Source organism: Lepidochelys kempii, chromosome 2, assembly GCF_965140285.1.
Source record: "Lepidochelys kempii isolate rLepKem1 chromosome 2, rLepKem1.hap1, whole genome shotgun sequence".
NCBI classification, from domain to species: domain Eukaryota; kingdom Metazoa; phylum Chordata; order Testudines; family Cheloniidae; genus Lepidochelys; species Lepidochelys kempii.
In genome coordinates this window covers 108,660,686-108,679,573 of record NC_136381.1, presented here as the reverse complement: position 1 = coordinate 108,679,573, position 18,888 = coordinate 108,660,686, and the positions used below count along the sequence as shown (strand labels likewise).

Here is an 18,888-nt window from a genome sequence, read left to right as displayed (position 1 = left end):
TGCCTTTGTATACATACAGTCCGGCTTAATGAAACTGACAAGACCATTCTGCTGTTTCAAACACCTCCTGAAAAACACAAACATGCAGTACTACCGGAAGCAGCTAAAAGATGCTGTTTGAATAATCATGGTTGGTACTTAGTCATATAAAGTTCATAGGAGAAGGTTGTAGGGTGTTAACAGGCAAGTCCTTAAAGAAAGCTCCTATTTGCTATATCTTCTTAGATATGCTTATGTAACCCTCCCGGTGGCTATGACCACTACAAATCTCTCAATTGTTTTTCCAAAAATATTTGCGAAATCTGTGGGGATGGGGAAGGAGAGAGAGGAGGATTAGTTAGCAAATTCATTCCACACAAAACATGTGTTGATGTTTAAAACTATTCAATAATATAATTACGTTATTTCATAAAGTGTTGTCTTTAAAAAAAAAAAAATTCTCCCCACCACATATTCCTGAGATCTTTCATTCTTCTCTTAACACAATCCCTGTGGCCTGGTTTTCCTGTATCCTGAAGTGTCTCCCTTTCTCTCCCTGCCTGCCTCCCTCCATCCCAGAGTCCTTGGATGAAGAAACAAAATTTTTAAAAAACAAGTGAGTTTTATCTCATTTCTGTGTAATATCTTTGTCAAATCAATCCAGTCACACAGGCTGAAGTCTATTAGCGAGATGTTTCTGTTAACAACGACACTTTAAATGGCCAGGCTTGCATTGCAGAGTTAATGCCCTATTGAGATGAAGAGAGGTAACTAAGGGTATGTCTTCACTACCTGCTGGAACAGTGGGCAGCGATCGATCCAGCGGGGATCGATTTATCGCGTCTAGTCTAGACGTGATAAATCGACCCCCGAGCGCTCTTCCTTCGCCTCCTGTACTCCAGCACCGCGAAAGGCGCAGGCAGAGTTTTTGGGGCAGCGGCAGCAGTCAACTCACCACGGTGGAGACACCATGGTAAGTCGATCTAAGTACGTCAACTTCAGCTATGTTATTCACGTAGCTGAAGTTGCGTAACTTAGATCGACACTCTTCCCCCCTCCCCAGTGTAGACCGGGCTAAGACTTTTTAGAGAGCTGTTGTTTCAGGATGTCTGGCTGCAGCAGCATAATTTTGTCTGTGCTTGTGAGGAAATGCAGGATAGCTCACTTGCAGTTATGTGATCTGTGAATTAGTCCCCTACCCTCTTAACTCAAAGATAAATATAACTCAGAGCAGCTTGTGAATTGTGGATCTGTGTTGTGGGGTAAGATGAACCTCTGTGCCTTGACTCTAATGTTAATGAGCCTTAGGTTCACAAAGGGAGTCCAACACAAAGATGTCAGTTATCAAAAAGTAAATACAAATTGAATATATTTAGAGCTCTCTGAGACAAACCAGTACAGTAATAAAATGTACACATTAAAAAAAAACAGAAGAAATATTTCACTGTTTACAGCTTCATACCAGACCGATGTGCTGTCCTGCTTTGGCCCAGAGCAGATCTGACTAGTTCTTTGGTGTTAGATTATTTGTCTGTCTGTTTTAAATAAATAAAATAAAGTCCTCTGAATCATAAAATCTAGTTGCATTAGCCCCATTTTTCGGAAACAGATATGCAGGCAAATTTTGTTAGAAACGGGTTTTACCTTCCCATTTGTGTGTATTCAAGTTAATGCTCCTTTTATTGTTAGGATAATGAATCAACTATCCCCAGGTCCAATTTCAGTGGCTAATGGCATGACATGGAATTGCTTCCAAAATTAATAGTTCAGGTACCTAGGAACAGGATTCACACTGATGATGATGTTTTATGTTGTCTGTCTATCTCTATATTGCTATCTAATTCAGCAGATGAGTCTTGTAAGAGTTTCCGCCATCTCTCATTTCTTGCAAGGCTGTACACAGCTTTACTTCTTCATAAGTGAACACATTGGGTAGACAGTCTTCAAACAGCCTTTTTCTGATGCTGTCGCTGGTCCATTTTCTCCAGCCTGGGTTTCAGAATAAATTTTTATATATTCTAGTTCACTTGGTAGGCTAAACTGAATGGTTCTCTTCTTGATTAAGCCAAAAATAATCCAAGATGATGGCCAGACGCTTCCAAGATGGCCAGATTTCCTTCTTTCTCCCATGCTTGGACATTTTACTTCTTGGTGCCATGTTCATTGTAGCATTGCTGGAAGTTTATAATTGTTATTTATGAACTTCTCACAGCTACCAAGTCAGATGGTGCACATAAAATCTAATTTACACAAATATAACTTGGCGCTGTCTTCTGAAGATACACAGAATCCTAAAAAAATGTTTCACTAAAAATGTAGCTGTACAAGTAAGTCATTGTGTGTATTTGAGAGCTCACCCTTAATGTTACACTGTGTGCTATAACTAGGACTCTTAATACAATGGTAGGTAGAAATGTTTTTAGATCTTTGACATATAGTGCAAGAAAGTCAAATTTCGCTCGGTACTATCCTAGAAATATGTCCCTAACTCAGTTTTCTTTTAAAATTAAAAGATCTACTTGATTATTCAAATGTAGCCATCATTGTGACCTTTAAGTAAAATATTAAAATAATTTTATGGTGCCAGTAGACATTCATACCACAGTGATGAGTGTGGAATAAGAACCGAGATAGATAGGTTGCTGTGTAAAGTTCTCTTCTGTCTGTCCGTCCCCTACACTTCCCCAGTATTCTGTAAAGTGCAATGTATTTTTATGACACTCCATCAATACAAAATTTGGTTTTTAACAGGCAAAGCGAAGGCTGGAGCTAGGAGAAAGTGGTCACCAGTATCTTGCTGAAGGATTAAAAACCCCAAAAGGAAAAGGAAGAGCTGCAACAAGAAGTCCAGATAGTCCAAAAAGTAAGGAAACTTTTGTTATGCTCTGTGGTGTGGGGCTTAAAGCTATTTTGGACTTTCTTTATGATGTCTTTTCCTAAAAACCCAACAGTCAAAGGCCTTGACTGTAGAGGAACATTCAGGAAAATTAATCAAATTAACTAAAGGTGTGCCTTTAAATCAGATTTAGTTAAACCAGTGGCTCTCAACCTTTCCAGACTATTGTACCCCTTTCAGGAGTCTAATTTGTCTTGTATACCCCTAAGTTTCACCTCACTTAAAAACTACTGGGTTACAAAATCAAGGCATAAAAATACAAAAATGTCATAGCACACTGTTACTGAAGAATTGCTGACTTTCTCATTTTTACCGTATCATTATAAAATAAATCAATTGGAATACAAATATTGTACAGTACTTATTTCAATGTATAGAATATAGAGCAGTATAAACAAGTAATTGCCTATATGAAATTTTAGTTTGTACTGCCTTCACTAGTGTTTTTTATATAGCCTGTTGTAAAACTTGGCAAATATCTAGAGAGTTGATGTACTTCCTTGAAGACCTCTGCATACCCCCAATGGTATGCCTACCCCTGGTTGAGAACCACTGAGTTAAACCACATGAAACCTGTTTAGCTTCATTTAAACCAAATGAAGGCCTCTTTAATTCTGAATGAGACTGTCCACAAAGGGGTTTAATGTGGCTTATCTAATTTGCTTTAAATCCACATCTTTAGTTAAGTTGGATTAGCTCTCCCTACTGTCCCTGTGTAGACCCTGAATCTGCCAAGGGATTAGATACAAATTGCCTCCTTTTGTGAGTGGGTGGATGAATATATCTCCATAGGAAAGACACAATATTCTTCAAATTATTTCCGGATACTTCTAGTGCCCACTTCTAGGTTAGATTTCAGATTGACTAAGGGTTTGTCTACACTACCACTTTTGTTGGTAAAACTTCTGTTGGTCAGGGGTGTGAGAAAACACACTCCTGACCGATGTAAGTTTCACCGAAAAAGGTGCCGGTGTGGACAGTGCTATGTTGGCAGGAGAGAGTCTCCTGCAGACATAGATAATGCCGGTCATTGGGGTTTATTTGATTATGCCGTCAGGAGAGCTCTCTCCTGCCGGCGAAGAGCGGCTACAGGAGAGACCTTACAGCAGCAGAGCTGTAGCAGTACGGCTGTTCTGCCATAAGGTCCGTAGTGTAGACACAGCCTGACTTTTACAATTAGATGTGGGAACACAGACACTGCCATACTGAATCAGGCCAGTGATCCTTCTAGTGTAGAGCCTTCTCAGAGAGTAGCTGGTACTAGAAGCTTTGAAAGAACGTGCAAAAAACCCTATAATGGACAAATGTGGTATAATCTGCCCAGAGGGGAATCTTCTTCTTCTTAACCGTTTTTGGTTACTGGCTGGCTTATTGCCCCGATGCAAGAGTTTGAAACGTTTTGTATTCTCTGTATCTTCAAAGATTACAAGACCAACAAAATTAGGGTGTGCAGCACCAAATATTAGAAATAGTTTAGAATACTACTTAGTAGTTCTTCAAGTGCTTGCTCATGTCAATTCCAAAGTAGGTGTGTGCTTGTCCTGAGCATGGCTGCTGGAAAGTTTTTCTCTCAGTGGTGTCTGTCAGCTCGAGCTCTGGTGCCCCCTGGGTTAGCACGCTCATAGTGCCAGTATAAAGGGGCCCGCCAAGCTGCATCCCCCTCAGTTCCTTCTTACCACCTGCGGCAGTTGCTGAAACTACCTCGTCCTTTGTATTTGCAAATATTCCTTCAGTGGACTTTATTTCTACTTGGTGTATATAGTTACCGTTATTGTAGTTGTTAAGTTTTGTTTGTTAGAACAGTTAGTTAATTAGTTAGGTTAACAAACCACACTTTGTGGCACTGAGTACTTCAGCCTCTGTTTGGAGTGCCCTGGTGATTCTTAGAGAGTCTCAGCACCTGTCTTCACCCCCAGCACCGAGAACGGATGTCGCTTCTGCTTCTCAGGAACCTCAGCACCCTATGTCATCTCCGGCACCAAAGAAAAACATTCCAGCCAGGGAGGTTCAGGTCTCCCCTTACCTCGACTGGCTGATCGGAGGTTGGACCAAGACCCAGATGGAGACAAATGTAAAGTTAATGCAGACAATTTTCCAGGACTTAGACCTGTTGATAAATATCCAGAAGTCTACTCTCTCCCCTGGTCAAAGGACAGAATTCTTCCTGGCAATCCTCAACTTGGGTCCAAGCCAGAGCTGGAAGCCCAGTTCTGAGCAATAGGGGTGCTCATAAAAGCCTCAGAAACCACCCCATCACCATGACAAAAAACTGTCTAAAGCTCCTAGCTCATATGGCTTCATGCATCTATGTGGTGTAACCTGTGAGGCCGCAGCTGACTTCTTCAGGCTTGGTTGGCCTATGCACTGGGCCGACCTCACATAGACATGGTCATCACACTTCCTCCACTAGTGATCGCTTCCCTTCTTTAGTGGTTGGTTCCATGGGCAGTGTGTGCAGGGGTCCCATTCTCGAGACCCCCAACTGTGAATGTCTCTCATCACAGACATTTCGGCGATGGGCTGGGGAGTTCATGTGGGGTCCTTTAGAATTCAGGGCCTCTCACTACACATCAACATCAGGGAGCTCAGGGAGCCTCGCCTTCCAGGCATTCCAACCCCTCCTGAAGGGCAAGTGTGTTTTGGTTCTTACAGACAACGCGGTAGCGATGTTTTATGTAAACAAGCAGGGTAGAGCACATTCCTCTCACCTGTGCCAGGAAGCTCTTTGCTTGTGGGAATTTTCAGTAGCCCACTTGATCCATCTCGAAGCTTCCTATCTCCTGGGGTTGCAGAACTAGCTAGTGGATCACCTCAGCAGATCCTTCTCCAATAGTCATCCGTCCAGATGTCGGGAAAGGCATCTTCCAGAAGTTGGGGACTTTACAGATAGATCTGCTCATGACGAGGCACAACAGGGCTTGGAGAGATTATACCCCCAGGTACAACCGCCACTCCCTCCCCGGACCTCAACTTGGTGTTGGCCAGGCTAATGGAACCTCTGTTTGTACCACTGATAACATGGGTGGCGGGTATAATAGGCCAGGGGAGGTTGCAGGATTTGGCGGGGGGAGTCCAGAGAGATTACTGATGAACCCAGGAAGCTGAGTACCAGATACCGCCTCTTCAGCCACTCTGAAACCTGTATGGGGCATAATAAAAGCACAGGTTCTTCTTTGGGAAGAGACCCTGCGGCTTTTCCCAGGCGGCTTAGGGTCTGGGGAGAAGAGAGGAGGGGAGGCATGGCTGTGGCTGGCTCAGGGCTCCTCCAGGAAAGTGGTGGAGGCGCGCTTGGGGCTTCTCCAGGCGGGAAAGAGGCTCTTTGCTCCGGCTGCAGGGCCTTGAGGCTCCTGATGCAGGAGAGAGTGGGGGCTCAGGGCTATGGCCTGGTGTTTGTGTGTGTGTCAGGGGGGCATGGGCAGAAGAGATGAGCTGGGGTCTAGTGTTCCTGCTCTACCTATCCTGGAAGGTGGCCTTCCTGGTGGCCATTACTTCTTCCCAAAGGGTCATGGAGATCTGAGCCCTTTCATCAGAACCATATACGGTCATCTCTAAGGACAAGGTTCAATTGTGGCCACATATGGCCTTCCTTCCAAAGTGGGGGTCTAACAATTCCATAGTAACCAGGATGTCTCCCTACAAGTCTTCTATCCAAAGCCACAAGCCACAGAGAGGAACAGAGACTCCATTCGCTGGATGTCAGACATGCACTAGCTTTCTACATAGAAGGGACTAAGTCATTCTGGAAATCTACTCAGCTTTTTGCAGCTGTCGCCTTTCATTCCGTCTGCCTTCCAGTCTCAGCCCAGAGAATTTCTTTGTGAATCACTTCCTGTATCTGCACATGCTACAACCTGGCGAAGGTCCCTGCTCCCCTTACCCTGATGGTACATTTTACAAGGGCTCAAGCATCTTCAGCAGCATTTGTGGTTCAAGTTCCAATGCAGGATATTTGTAGAGCGGCAGCATGATCATGTCAGTCCACACCTTTGCCTCTCATTACGCCATCACCCAGCAGGCTAGAGACGACTCAGATTTCGACCGAGCGGTATTATAATCAGCATGCCAATGAACTCCGAACCCTCCACCTATGCAACTTTATTGGACCCTCGCTAGAACGTGGGATTTGGGATCCATGCCAAGTACCGCGTTATAGCTGGGACCGCGTTAAAATGAAATTATATTTTTGTGACCGAAATTTCAGTACAAGTATATGTAGTTGTGTATTTGCAGGTTATAGTGGGCTAACAATAGCATCAAATCTTGGGACTGTCGAGAAAAACGAGTCTACAAGATACAGTACTCACCACGGGCGTCAGTGGAAATTGCATTTTGAAATGGAAGCGTTTTTAATTAATTCAGTTAAATGCTTTGTGTGCTTTGTTTTGATTGTCTGCTTTCAGGTGCCATGAGCTTCCGTCTTCGTGTATGGAATGCCATAGAGAAACTTATATACACTGTATATATACATATGTATATAGAAATTTTTGTAGCGCTAATTACCTTCACATCCATAAAGTATAGGAAACCTTAGAAAATAAACTCCTACTTGAAGGAAACAATAAACGAGAAAAAAAGTGTTGCTTTATTAGAGATTTAAAGTAGACATTATAATAAACTAGTCAAGTTTTTCTTTAAAAAGTCGGTGAGTTGCTTTTGCTTCTTACTGCTGTGCTGCTTCCACTTAGCAAACTGCAAAAGATTATGTAGCTGCATAATTTTTTATAGGCTCAACGTCTTGCGTCTCAAACCATTTCAAAGCAGTCTCTAAGTCGTCTACGGTCGCAGTTGACTTTGGAAACGACGTCCACTTCATCTTCCTCTTCTTTTTCCACGGCAAAGGCCAATTCTTCAGCTTCTGGAATGTTGTTTGGTCATACTGCCTGAAGAATTTGGTCATCCGTTAGACTTTCAGCAACGGGACAAAATTCTTCTGCTTCATCATCGCCTCTTATTCAGGACTCAATATTTTGTGGCAGAACAGTTATCCCGAGCCTGGACAGTTGCTGGGACAGCTCCTGCATCCATTCCATGTCTGTTCTTCCAACTTCCTCCTCTGTAAATCCCTCAGAGTCGAATTCCTCGTCAGACTGTGATATGGTATATGTGTCTTGCCTCTGATGATCTTGCATGAATGATAAGGTAGTGAACACCAAGGTCACCTAAAACTCAAAAAAATTGTACTGTACTTAAATTTGGGATCCATGGCTGCAACCACGTTATATCCGAATTCGCGTTCTATCGATGCGCATTTTAGCGAGGGTCCGGTGTACTTGGGAATCACCTACTTAGGCATTGACATGAGCAATCACTCGAAGAAGAAAAAAGTGAATGACCTTCCATAACTTGTTCTTCAATATATGTTGTTCAGATCCATTCCACACACACACCCCACCCCCATGCCTGCCCCTCTGTCAGAGTTAACTGACAAGAAGGAACTAAGGGGGCTACAGGTCAGTGGGCCCCTTTGTACTGGTGCTATGAGCGCATGACCCCAGAGGGCATCAAAAGCTGACCTGACAGATACCATTGGGAGAGAAACTTTCTGGCGGCGATGCTCAGGGCGAGCACACACCTATTTTGGAATGGCCATGAGCAACACTTCTCCAAGAACAACAGTTATGGAAGGTTAGTGACACCTTTTTATTCTGGGCCACATATTTAAACTGGCCTCTGAAAACGCATCTATGAAATGAATAGATGCCGCCATTTGTTCATGGAAGAAACACTTTGTTATGTTCCTGTACAAATATAGATTTGTTTTGCAGTTACGATTGTATGCCACTGCAAAACTTGTCAATCAATAGAAAATATGCCCCTCTCGTTTTCCAGTGAGAGTAAGTTAGTTCCTGATTCATTGTTTAAGACCGGTAAAGTACAGCACTCTTCCCTAGTTTGCCCTCACTACCTTCACATCATTGTGAGGGTAGTGAGGGCAAATTGGGGAAAAACTCTGTACTTTACTGGTTTTAAGGAGTTGTTATAAGGTTAAGGAGAAATAATATACAGCCTTGGATGCATGATTATTAACTGTCTGTTGTGTAAATTTGGTGTAAATCTCATTGATTCATGTGAGTCATCTGTAAATTAGGGAAACTGTCATTTGGTACACCTACTGAGGAGCACCAAAGTTATGGTTAACTTAAGGGTTTCACGGGCAATTATCTGCTACCTTAAAAGAGGGATGATCAACCCATGAAGAAAACTGCCTAGCAGCCTGATTTGGGGTAGGTAATTGGTGTTGCTGCCAAGACAAAAGTATACTGAAATACTGTTAAAAAAATTAGGTTGCCATACTTTGCATAGTCTTAAACTTTCATCATGCATTATCCATTAAGCTAATGGGAAGTACACGTGTGTGTTTTTTTTTAAATTGAGTCCATGTGCCTTGATCTTTGGACAGATGCACTGTGAAACCATATAAATATCCAATGGTAGGTTTTGTGCTAATGCGAAAGTTTAAGAGCTTTCTGTAGTAAAATATGTAAGAAGTTTCTGCAAAACATATTTTGTTGCTTCAAATGCCCGTTTCAAAACTGAAATGGGAAAACTGATTTGAACAGCAGCGAACAAACTCATTTCTTTCCTTTTTTATATTCATTTTCCCTCCAAGCTCCAAAATCTCCTTCAGAAAAGACTCGGTATGATACATCACTTGGTCTTCTCACAAAGAAGTTCATTCAGCTGCTGAGCCAGTCCCCAGATGGGGTCGTGGATTTGAACAGAGCAGCAGAGGTCCTCAAGGTGCAGAAACGGAGGATTTATGATATCACCAATGTACTGGAAGGCATCCATCTCATTAAGAAGAAATCCAAAAACAACATTCAATGGATGTGAGTATTCACCATCCTTCTCCAGCTGATTGCACTGTTATAAAGTGGCAGTGTTTCCCGTCTCTGCTTCCAGTCTCACACTCCTGCTTCCAGCAGTCGTCCAACAGACTTTCCAAAAATAGAAAAGCCTTTTAATGTTATTTATTTAAGATAGTTTTTTAATATCTGAGAGGCCTCTTGTAAGGAAATTCTTGTATTAAATGGTGCCACAATACAAGGTGCCTTCTCTGAGAAGCTTGGTTTATATTGGCATCCTTTAAGCTGCTTTAGGGGATGAAGGCTGCAGTAATCAAGGCTTGTAACTTAAAGACATGCCTCTTTTTTTCCTTGCCCCCCTCCTCCTACAGTGTAGTTTTGAGTTGTAATAATGATTACAAACACCCTGCCTTCTTTGGATTTGTAGGGGCTGCAGTCTATCTGATGATGGGGGCACGCTGGCACAGTGTCAAGGCCTGTCAAAGGAGGTGACTGAACTCAGTCAGGAAGAGAAGAAACTGGATGAATTGATCCAAAGTTGCACCCTGGACCTCAAGTTGCTAACAGAGGATTCAGAGAATCAGAGATATCCTTTATGCCATCATTTCCAAAGGTGGTTAACCTCCCTGCTGCTAGAGTAAGAGTTAGGAAGACTCTTCAAAATAGAGATAAGTGACACACAGCACTGAACATTCATTCCAAAAAGTAACAGTTTACTGTGATTTAATGCAGATGTAGCTAAGAAAGCACTTACACCAATTATCAAATTATACATTTAACATTTCTGGAGCATATAAGAAATATTAATGTATGAAGAGGTCCCAAAATATCCATCTTTAGATAAAGTAGTAGGACCAAGAGTTCAGCAGTTTCATTACAGTGCAGCGAAGACAAAACATTTAATTAAGTTCAGGCATGTCTTTTAAAACATTGTGCTCTTGTTTTACAATTCTGAAGCCAGATCAAAACCCACTTTTTGCAAAAACTCTAGGAAGGCAAGGGCTGAATCTGCTTTTGTTTGCAACTTACTTTATTGTTTCCTAGCCTCTCGATACTATGGGGATAAATACCCAAACTAGATATATTTTAAATATAAGTTACTAATTTTAATAACAATGGTAAGCTGCAGAAGATTAATATATTTTCCAGTATTCATATGGCTGTGAAGAACAGGTTAATCCTAAAAAGTATCGTGGCTTTTACCAGACATCTCACCCATTGATATATGATGAAAATCTTTATTGCATACTGTAGTTGATTTTTCAAAAGTCAACATTTGATATCAGCGTCATATGAAAAACTGCACTTATTTCCTATCCTTAAAAAAAGGCTATAATGTTTACTGTGTCAATGGTGACTTTTTAACCATGACCACTGTGGAAACATCCACATTTGAATGTATTTGATCTGTGAATTGATAAGTCAGGAAATGTACCATGATATAAAATAGCAGTGCTACTGTAAACTAAATTCATTATTACTTCCAATGGATATTGATGTGAAACCACAGAAACGCTTAACATAGGGTTGATCCTGACTTCGTCGCTGTAAAATCTGTTGCCTACCATGGTGCAGACTGACGAAGAATTACTGTTACTGTCTGCTCCTGCGGCTGAGAAGCTTGTTTTATTAGGTTTTCTCTTTTTGCTCTTAATCTCAGAGAAAAGATTTGTTTGTTTTTATTTTTTTTCTGTGAGGTGGTATCTGGACACCGTTCAAGTCCAGGCTGCATGGGTTCTCTACTTCCGTAGTGATGGCAGTAGAATTGGAGAGTAACTTAGTGTTGTTATTACCTTAGGTTTATTGGAATAAGACCAGCCTTAGTTGGTTTTGTTTCTCCAACAAAGGAAATTGCATTCTTGCTTGTCAACTGTCCAAACTGTAAGAGAATTTTCAGATCTTCTTGAAAGTATTAAGAGGGTCTAGATGGCGTAGAAAATTGCTTAATGTGTTATATAGCCTTTCACCTGTAGGACGCCAGTTCAATTCCAGTCCAAATCTATTGTGAAAGAAAGCTGATTTGGTGCTTTCATTTAAGTTTGCATCTGATACAAAACCACTATGCACTTCGCCTTTCCTGGAAATCTCAGTAGAGAGGCAAAGGATTTGAATGAGCATGATGGCTGACCTACCACCTCACTTCTACAGGTGTTCAGTCCAAGTTAGTTTTGAGATACGTTAGTGGTATGGAGTTGGGACGATTAGTACTGTTCTGCTGTGCTGCACAGTGGTAATAATTTAAGGTTCAGATCTACCAAAAAGTAACACACATTAGTAACTGTCATCATAAGACTTCACTTCTGCGGTACAAAGAGTGTGGCAGGTGCTTCACGGGCAAAAATGAAGACCCTGAAGCACTTGTACGCTGACAGTAGTTATTTCCTATACTGAGCAATGAGTAATATTGAGATATCACAGTGTGGTGACTTAGAAAAATGTATTAATGTTGACCACTGTAATATTCTATATATAAACAGCAAACTTCATTTCCCAGTGCTTAAATATGACACTTTTTATGTGCACTAAATTTAAACAAGTAAAATCAATTGTTTAAGTTATTTCCTTTTTACTTTCCTCCTTTCCAAAGGGGGATTAGATGAAGATTGCGCTAAGCATTTTTATGCCTGGGAACACACAAAATGATGTGCACCACTTTATTATAACTTCCATCAACCTGGATGATTGCCTGGAAAACGCAGGATATAAAAACAAAATATATTGTCACAGTAATAAAAGAAAATTATAGATGCAACTCCTTGAGAAATAATTACCAACAAAATTAAATTAAAAAATTAACTGAAATTACAATATGAGTGATTGAATGTTACATTTAAAATTATTGGGGTGGGGAAGGGGGAGAGTGTGTGTGTGTGTCTGTATTTGCAAATTACCTTACATTTCTTTTGACGTTCCCAATTCTATGTAACTAGTTTGCAAGTATTTGAAATTTTCTGTGCGTGTGCATACACACACACACAGCTGGAAACAGCAGCACCCAGATCCAAGTGAAAATATCTTTTGTCACTCAATAGTGGCCCCAGCTGTTTGATCGAGACACAGTACTGACATGCTTTGCTTAGAATCTCAACTGGTCCTTATTTGCCTGAAAGTTAGTGGCTACAAAGAATGGTTTTCAGTGTCGGGGAGAATACTGAAATTAAAATAGGGGTGAGGAGGAACAATATGGAGATTAACTGGGAGCAAAGCTTTGTAGAATCAATTATTTTTTGCAGAAACATTTTTTTTCTTTTAATGGGAATATGCTGCATCTTTGATTGTAAGGACTCCTTAACACTGGTTACATTAGCTTATGTTACATATCAAGATATTCGAAAAATTAATGGCCTTAAAGACCAAACTGTTATAGTTGTGAAAGCACCCCCAGAAACCAGACTTGAAGTGCCTGACCCAGTGGAGGTAAGAGCACCGTAGCGTCTCTTGTTGCATAATGTAATTTTTTAACTACAAATGAAGGATGTGTGTCTGTGCTTGCCTGTGGCACCTGAAATGCTTGTCTTAAATTGGATGATGTTGATATGTCTTGAGCACTTTGGGGACGTTGTCAAAGATGACGAGAACTATATAATCAGAAACTGCCCTTTATATAACTCAGATACTAATCTTATATTTCTCCTCCTCTCCTGCACTCTTGCAGTTGTATCCTTAGATTCTCATACTCTCAAGTCCAACTCCCTCTTCAACTAATTCATGCTACTTTTGAATGCAGAACATGATTAGCATGAGGAACATTTTGTCTAACGGTGTAGTAGGTAACTTTAAAAGAAGGATGTCGAAGTGCATGATTCTGAATGTGCTAATGACCCTCAGCTTGCTAATAATGTACTGCAGCCTTGACCAGCTCCACTTGCCTGAGGGAAGTGATTCTTTTTCTATTGTGGAATTAATATTTGTGTTTTTCATCGTAATAGGAAGCGTGACTGACTAGGTACATTTTCACAAAAAAAAAAAAAATCCTAGACTGATGTAATGAAAGAGAAAAATACTAACTTCTCAAGGCGTGGGAATTTTAATCTCAGAAGAAGGTTCCTACAGAATCAGTCTGGTATAAGACAGTGACATTTGCTTTGTTAAGAGGAGCAAGGGAATAGATCAATATGGAGATGAAATACAAGCTGAAAAACTTTTTTAAGATGTGAAAAGGCATCTCTGCCATGTCCTTTAAGTCAGAACCATTTTAAATAAATCAAACCATAACACACTATTCTGTGACTATTGCACTGTAAATCCCATCCTATCATAAAGCAACAGGTTATAACTATCGGGACAAAGTATTAAGTGTCCAATCCCCTTTATATGTACCTCCTATAACATAACACAGAAATCGGTGAACTTCTAAGGCCTGGTCTACACTATAGTGTTAGGTTGATATAGGGCGGCTTACATCAATCTAACTCTGTAAGTGTCTACACTAAAATGTCCTTCCGCCAATATAAGTTACCCACTAAACCGACCTAATAACTCCACCTCTGCGAGAGGTGTAGCGTTTAAGTCGATATAGTTAGGTTGACGCAGTGTCTGTGTAGACACTGAGTTGTTTATATTGCCTGTTGCTGCCCAGGAGCTGATGGCCGGAGCGCCGCCCGGGGGCTGATGGCTCAGGCTGTCAGTGCCCAACAATTCCCCACTTAAGTCGGTGCGAGCACTCCTGGTGAGGACGTGCACCACCTACAGAAGGAGCATAGTGTGGACCTAAAGAGCCGATTTAGTTACTGCTTTGGCTGTCGGTTGATCTGACTTGAGACGATTTAAATTTGAAGTGTAGACATGCCCTAAGTTTGTTACAAAGAGGTGGGTAGGCTTAAATGCTCTCTTCCTAACTAAGGTTTGTCAGTAAAACCTTTCCCATGTTACAAAAATGAGGTGACATGTAAACACAGGGATTGATGTGGAATATGTAATGCCTCAGATCATTATACCGGAATTCAAACAGTGGCAACCAAAACATACCATATCATACAACCTCCAGTGGTGACAGAAAGGTCACTATTATAGTGCTTGTTAGCACAGAACTTTGCTTAAATTTGAAATCTTTTTGTTAGCAGAATGCGCTGATCCATTTATCTAGTACCGAAGGACCTATTGAGGTTTATCTATGTCCAGAAGAGAATGACAGCCTCAGTCCTATTAAAACATACAATCAGGACCACAACGGAAATATCTCAAAAACAATTTCCAAAGGTAAAATTCTCTTTCTGTTATGATGCACAAGATCTTCAGAGTTTAACATGAAAGTTTGACTAAAAGAAGTAATCTGTACAGGTGCCTGGTTTTTTGGTTGGTTTATTGTCTAAGACAGAAAGATGTAAGGTTTCTAGACTGCATATTAGAAAATGTATTTCCCCTGTTTGTCATTTGCTTATTATCAGGTTTGGTATTCACATGTGGTATGAAACTATATGTCCTAATTTATCATAAATATATATAATATCGAAAATATATCTAGTTTATTATCACTTGCTGACATACAACAAAAAGCAGCAAACAAACATAATGTTTCTCATAATCGGAGGCAGAATTTTAAATTCACTTATTGTCATTTGCAGATAACCAATGTCAGACATTGATGACATTTTATATTTATTTAGAAAGCCTTAAACGTACTTAACTTTGAAATGGTCTCAGTCATTCTGTATGGCCTGCTAAGACTTTAATACATTAATAATAGGCTTACTTAGTGGGTCCTATTGAAGAATTAGTGTTTTTAATTTAATTTAAATATAAATAATTGCTGACAAATACCACTTTCTGCAGCATGATTTTGGTAAATTGATTAGTGAATCTTAAACTGCTGTGATCGACTTGTTACTGGACTTTGTGATATTTTTTTCTGACATGCTGTTTATTTTGTATAATCAGGTGGATCTAGAACAAGAGGGCCACTTTTTATTTGCTTTGTGTTTAAAGAACACGGTGAAAAACCCTCTTTGCAGCATTGAGTAACTTTATTTTATCCAGGCATAATATTTCCAATAGGATAAAATATCTTTTATTTTCACATCTTACAGATCTGGCTTCTGGTAACGCAGGACAAGGGGACTGCTCGGTAAATATGGCAAACCTCTCTCCGTTGGCTTCTCCAGCCAACCTTTTGCAGCAAACAGAGGACCAAATTCCCTCTAACTTCGAAGGGCCATTTGTGAACTTGCTGCCTCCTCTGCTTCAGGAAGATTACCTGCTGAGCCTTGGGGAAGAAGAGGGCATCAGTGATCTCTTTGATGCTTATGATTTAGAAAAGCTTCCCTCATTGGTGGATGAATTTATATACAGCTGATTATATTTTGTTAATTATTTTCCATATAAACCATTTTTTTTAAATGGAACCAGAAATCCTGCTGTGATTCTGTGTTGTCCCCTCCCTCCTACCTACTCCCAAGTGTAGCATTACAGAGTCAACTACAGACTCCTGAACAATGCTGACATTTTCATGAAATACTTCCTAGAATAGTATGAACACAACTGTAGGCTCTTGCAACAAAGCCTTGTTTAACCTTAGGCTCCAGGCCTTGTGCATCAGCAAATGGCACATCATGCAGGCAGGTGATCATAAATGGTTCCTCTCTCACCCCTCCCCCAAACTCTGCTTACTGTGTACAGTGGGCTTGTGGAGAAGGGCTCAATGAACTGGTTTAGTCACAAATAGCAATTTTTTAAATTGTATTTCAAGCTGTGCCTTCTGTGGAAAACACATGTCTTCTGAGTCTCACAATATGGATTGTACCTGCAGTAAATGTAAATAGGAAGTAATGCAAGAGTGTGTAATGGGTTTCTTGAACTCTTCCTGGGAATGTTTAAATTACTCTCATAATGCTCAGTTTGAGCAATGTATTTGTCTCAGTATGAGGTCAGATACTAATGTCCTTATAAGTTTTTAATAAAAAAATAAACTTTAAATATAGTGTATATTACAAATATGGACAAAGATTACAGTTCTGCCACTTCTCATAGTAACCACAGATTTTTAAAATGCTTACATATGTGTGTGAAAGTGTTTCTCTTTTTAAAATGAAACAAAGATGCACAGTTCAATTTTACTGCCCCCAGTGTGCACACTAGACCTGATACATAAATTTTTGTGGTACTAAGTGGGGCTTTGTGTTAAGTGCCTACTAGATATGCACTGTGTTATTCTCTCTATGGAAAATAATTTATACCAAGCTTTGTTTGTTCAGTATACCATATTTATAGCAGCGGGTAAGCTGCCTCTGCTTCCAGCTTTTATAATTCTCCTCGCCAGCAATGCAGAGCTTTTTTTCCCCAAAGCAAGAACTACATAACTGTAAGTACCACATTAACTGAATTAAGTTTATTTTTTGAAACTCTTTGGTAGTATAGTAAAGCACCAATATTTATTTTTTGAAAGTGAGAGGAATTCTAATAAGTCTTAAATATACCTTCTGTTTTTGTTTAAAATGTTGCCACTTTATGGGCTAAATGTTGGTGTAGATGATGCCCCATATAAACTTTTTTTTTGTTTGTATTACTGTCGTGATTATCTGACACACATAGTAAATTAGTACTATTTTGTATTGTAGTTTGCATATGATGTATGCAGGTTTTCTGGTACCATTGAGTTGCTGCTATAAAAGCTCACATATGAAATGACTAAAAGTAACAGTACTAGAATAAGAACTATATGACTGAGCTTTAGAATATAACAATGTATAAAGTGCAACACATTAAGAACTGTTAAACAGTGTTAAGTGTGTGTTTATATGTACAAATGTGTGCATAGTTCATTAAGTGGTTATATTTAAGTTGATATATGTTCTGTACTCACACTTTAGTTACGTAGCAGATTTGTACAATAGGAATTAATTTGTAAACACTGCCAGAATATTTTCTAGCTTATTCGTAATTTTTTAAGAGTTTTTTTGTTAAATGATGTGGATCTGTAAATAAAATTGCAGTATTTAAATTTTAGTCTTGTGGAAGAGGAAAGTAAAAGTTGTGTAAGCATGACATTTTCTGAGAGACAAGGGGGCACTTTGTGAGAAGGATAAAATTGAGACTAATAGATTATATTATTGTCCTTTTTGTTATACTGTTTTGTATAAATTAAACACTTGTCCCAATGTGTGTGGGCAAAATACTAATCTAAATTAGCTTTGCATTGTATGCTAGTTGAGAAAAAAGAAACCCTGTAAAATAATGTTTAAAAAAAAAAAGCTTTTATGAGTTTTGTAAATAGATTTATTAAAGGGTGACCTGTTCTCTAGCTGTGATCTTACCACTTTAAATGGATGTAATTTGAATAAATTTTGTATGGTAATGAATCAATAAAAAGGATTTTTTAAAGAGTTTAGATTTGTATACAGGTGTTTATTTTTGAATATTTTTTAAATTCTTGTTACTCTTGGTACTTTTAGATCAATATCATTTGTCTTAAAGAAGTCCTTCATCAGGTATAGAAGTTACTGTTGTTGTTTTTTCCCCCTCTTTTATTTAATGAGAGAAACTTCTTCTATTTATGAAGAATTGCTTATTAATTAGTCAGGTTATACCATTCAACACCAGCAGTATTCCAATAGATTACTTGTCTGTGTAGTGCTGACAACGTGCTCAGTGCTGTACAAGACAGAAAAACAAAGACAGACCTTTACAGTCTAAAGAAAAGGCATGCATACAAGATGTGACACACTAGGAAATCGGGTGGTGGGATGACAATGTTTTATTTAATTTAACTTTAAGCATTAAGAATTCCTATTTATGGGCTTCACAGGAGAAATGTTTTTTAGGAGGTTGGTAACTTAAGGAACTGATGGGAAGACTCCCTGTCTGAATCAAGATTAATTACACTGAAGACATTGGGGGTGTGTTTACACTACAAATGCAAACCCAGGCTTAGTAGAACTTGAGTTAGCAGACCCAGGGTTTGTTAACCTAGGGCTTGAGCATGTACAGCCATTTGTATCCCTGGTTATGAATTGTTGAACCCTGAGTTCCAATTTGGGTGTCTAGGATCCACAGAGCATGATGCAGGCGTCAGTCCAATCACCTATATCTCAGATTTCCTAGGGCCCTTCCAAAGTGTGGCCACTCTAGCTCTAGCCCTCTGTTCATAGTGTAGTGGGGAAGAACTTGATGGTTCACCAACTTGACTGTCCAAAGAACAGAAGGAAAGTTAGCCCACGGGATTGTGAAATATTTTTGGTGGACTCCCAGAGCAAAGTCCATTTGGGCTTCTTC

At 39.8% G+C, this 18,888-nt stretch overlaps 1 protein-coding gene across 1 annotated transcript in view; it reads left to right on the top strand.

Moving 5' to 3' along the window:
- E2F3 (E2F transcription factor 3) overlaps positions 1-17,938 on the top strand; it is a 55,703-nt gene extending 37,765 nt beyond the window's left edge. The window contains exons 2-7 of the mRNA XM_073329450.2: positions 2,731-2,842; positions 9,486-9,705; positions 10,109-10,267; positions 12,984-13,098; positions 14,745-14,880; positions 15,708-17,938. Coding sequence (XP_073185551.1) covers positions 2,731-2,842; positions 9,486-9,705; positions 10,109-10,267; positions 12,984-13,098; positions 14,745-14,880; positions 15,708-15,973 — 1,008 coding nt within the window. The 3' untranslated portion in view covers positions 15,974-17,938. The remainder of the gene's footprint in view (positions 1-2,730; positions 2,843-9,485; positions 9,706-10,108; positions 10,268-12,983; positions 13,099-14,744; positions 14,881-15,707) is intronic.
- The last annotated feature ends 950 nt before the right edge of the window (positions 17,939-18,888 follow it).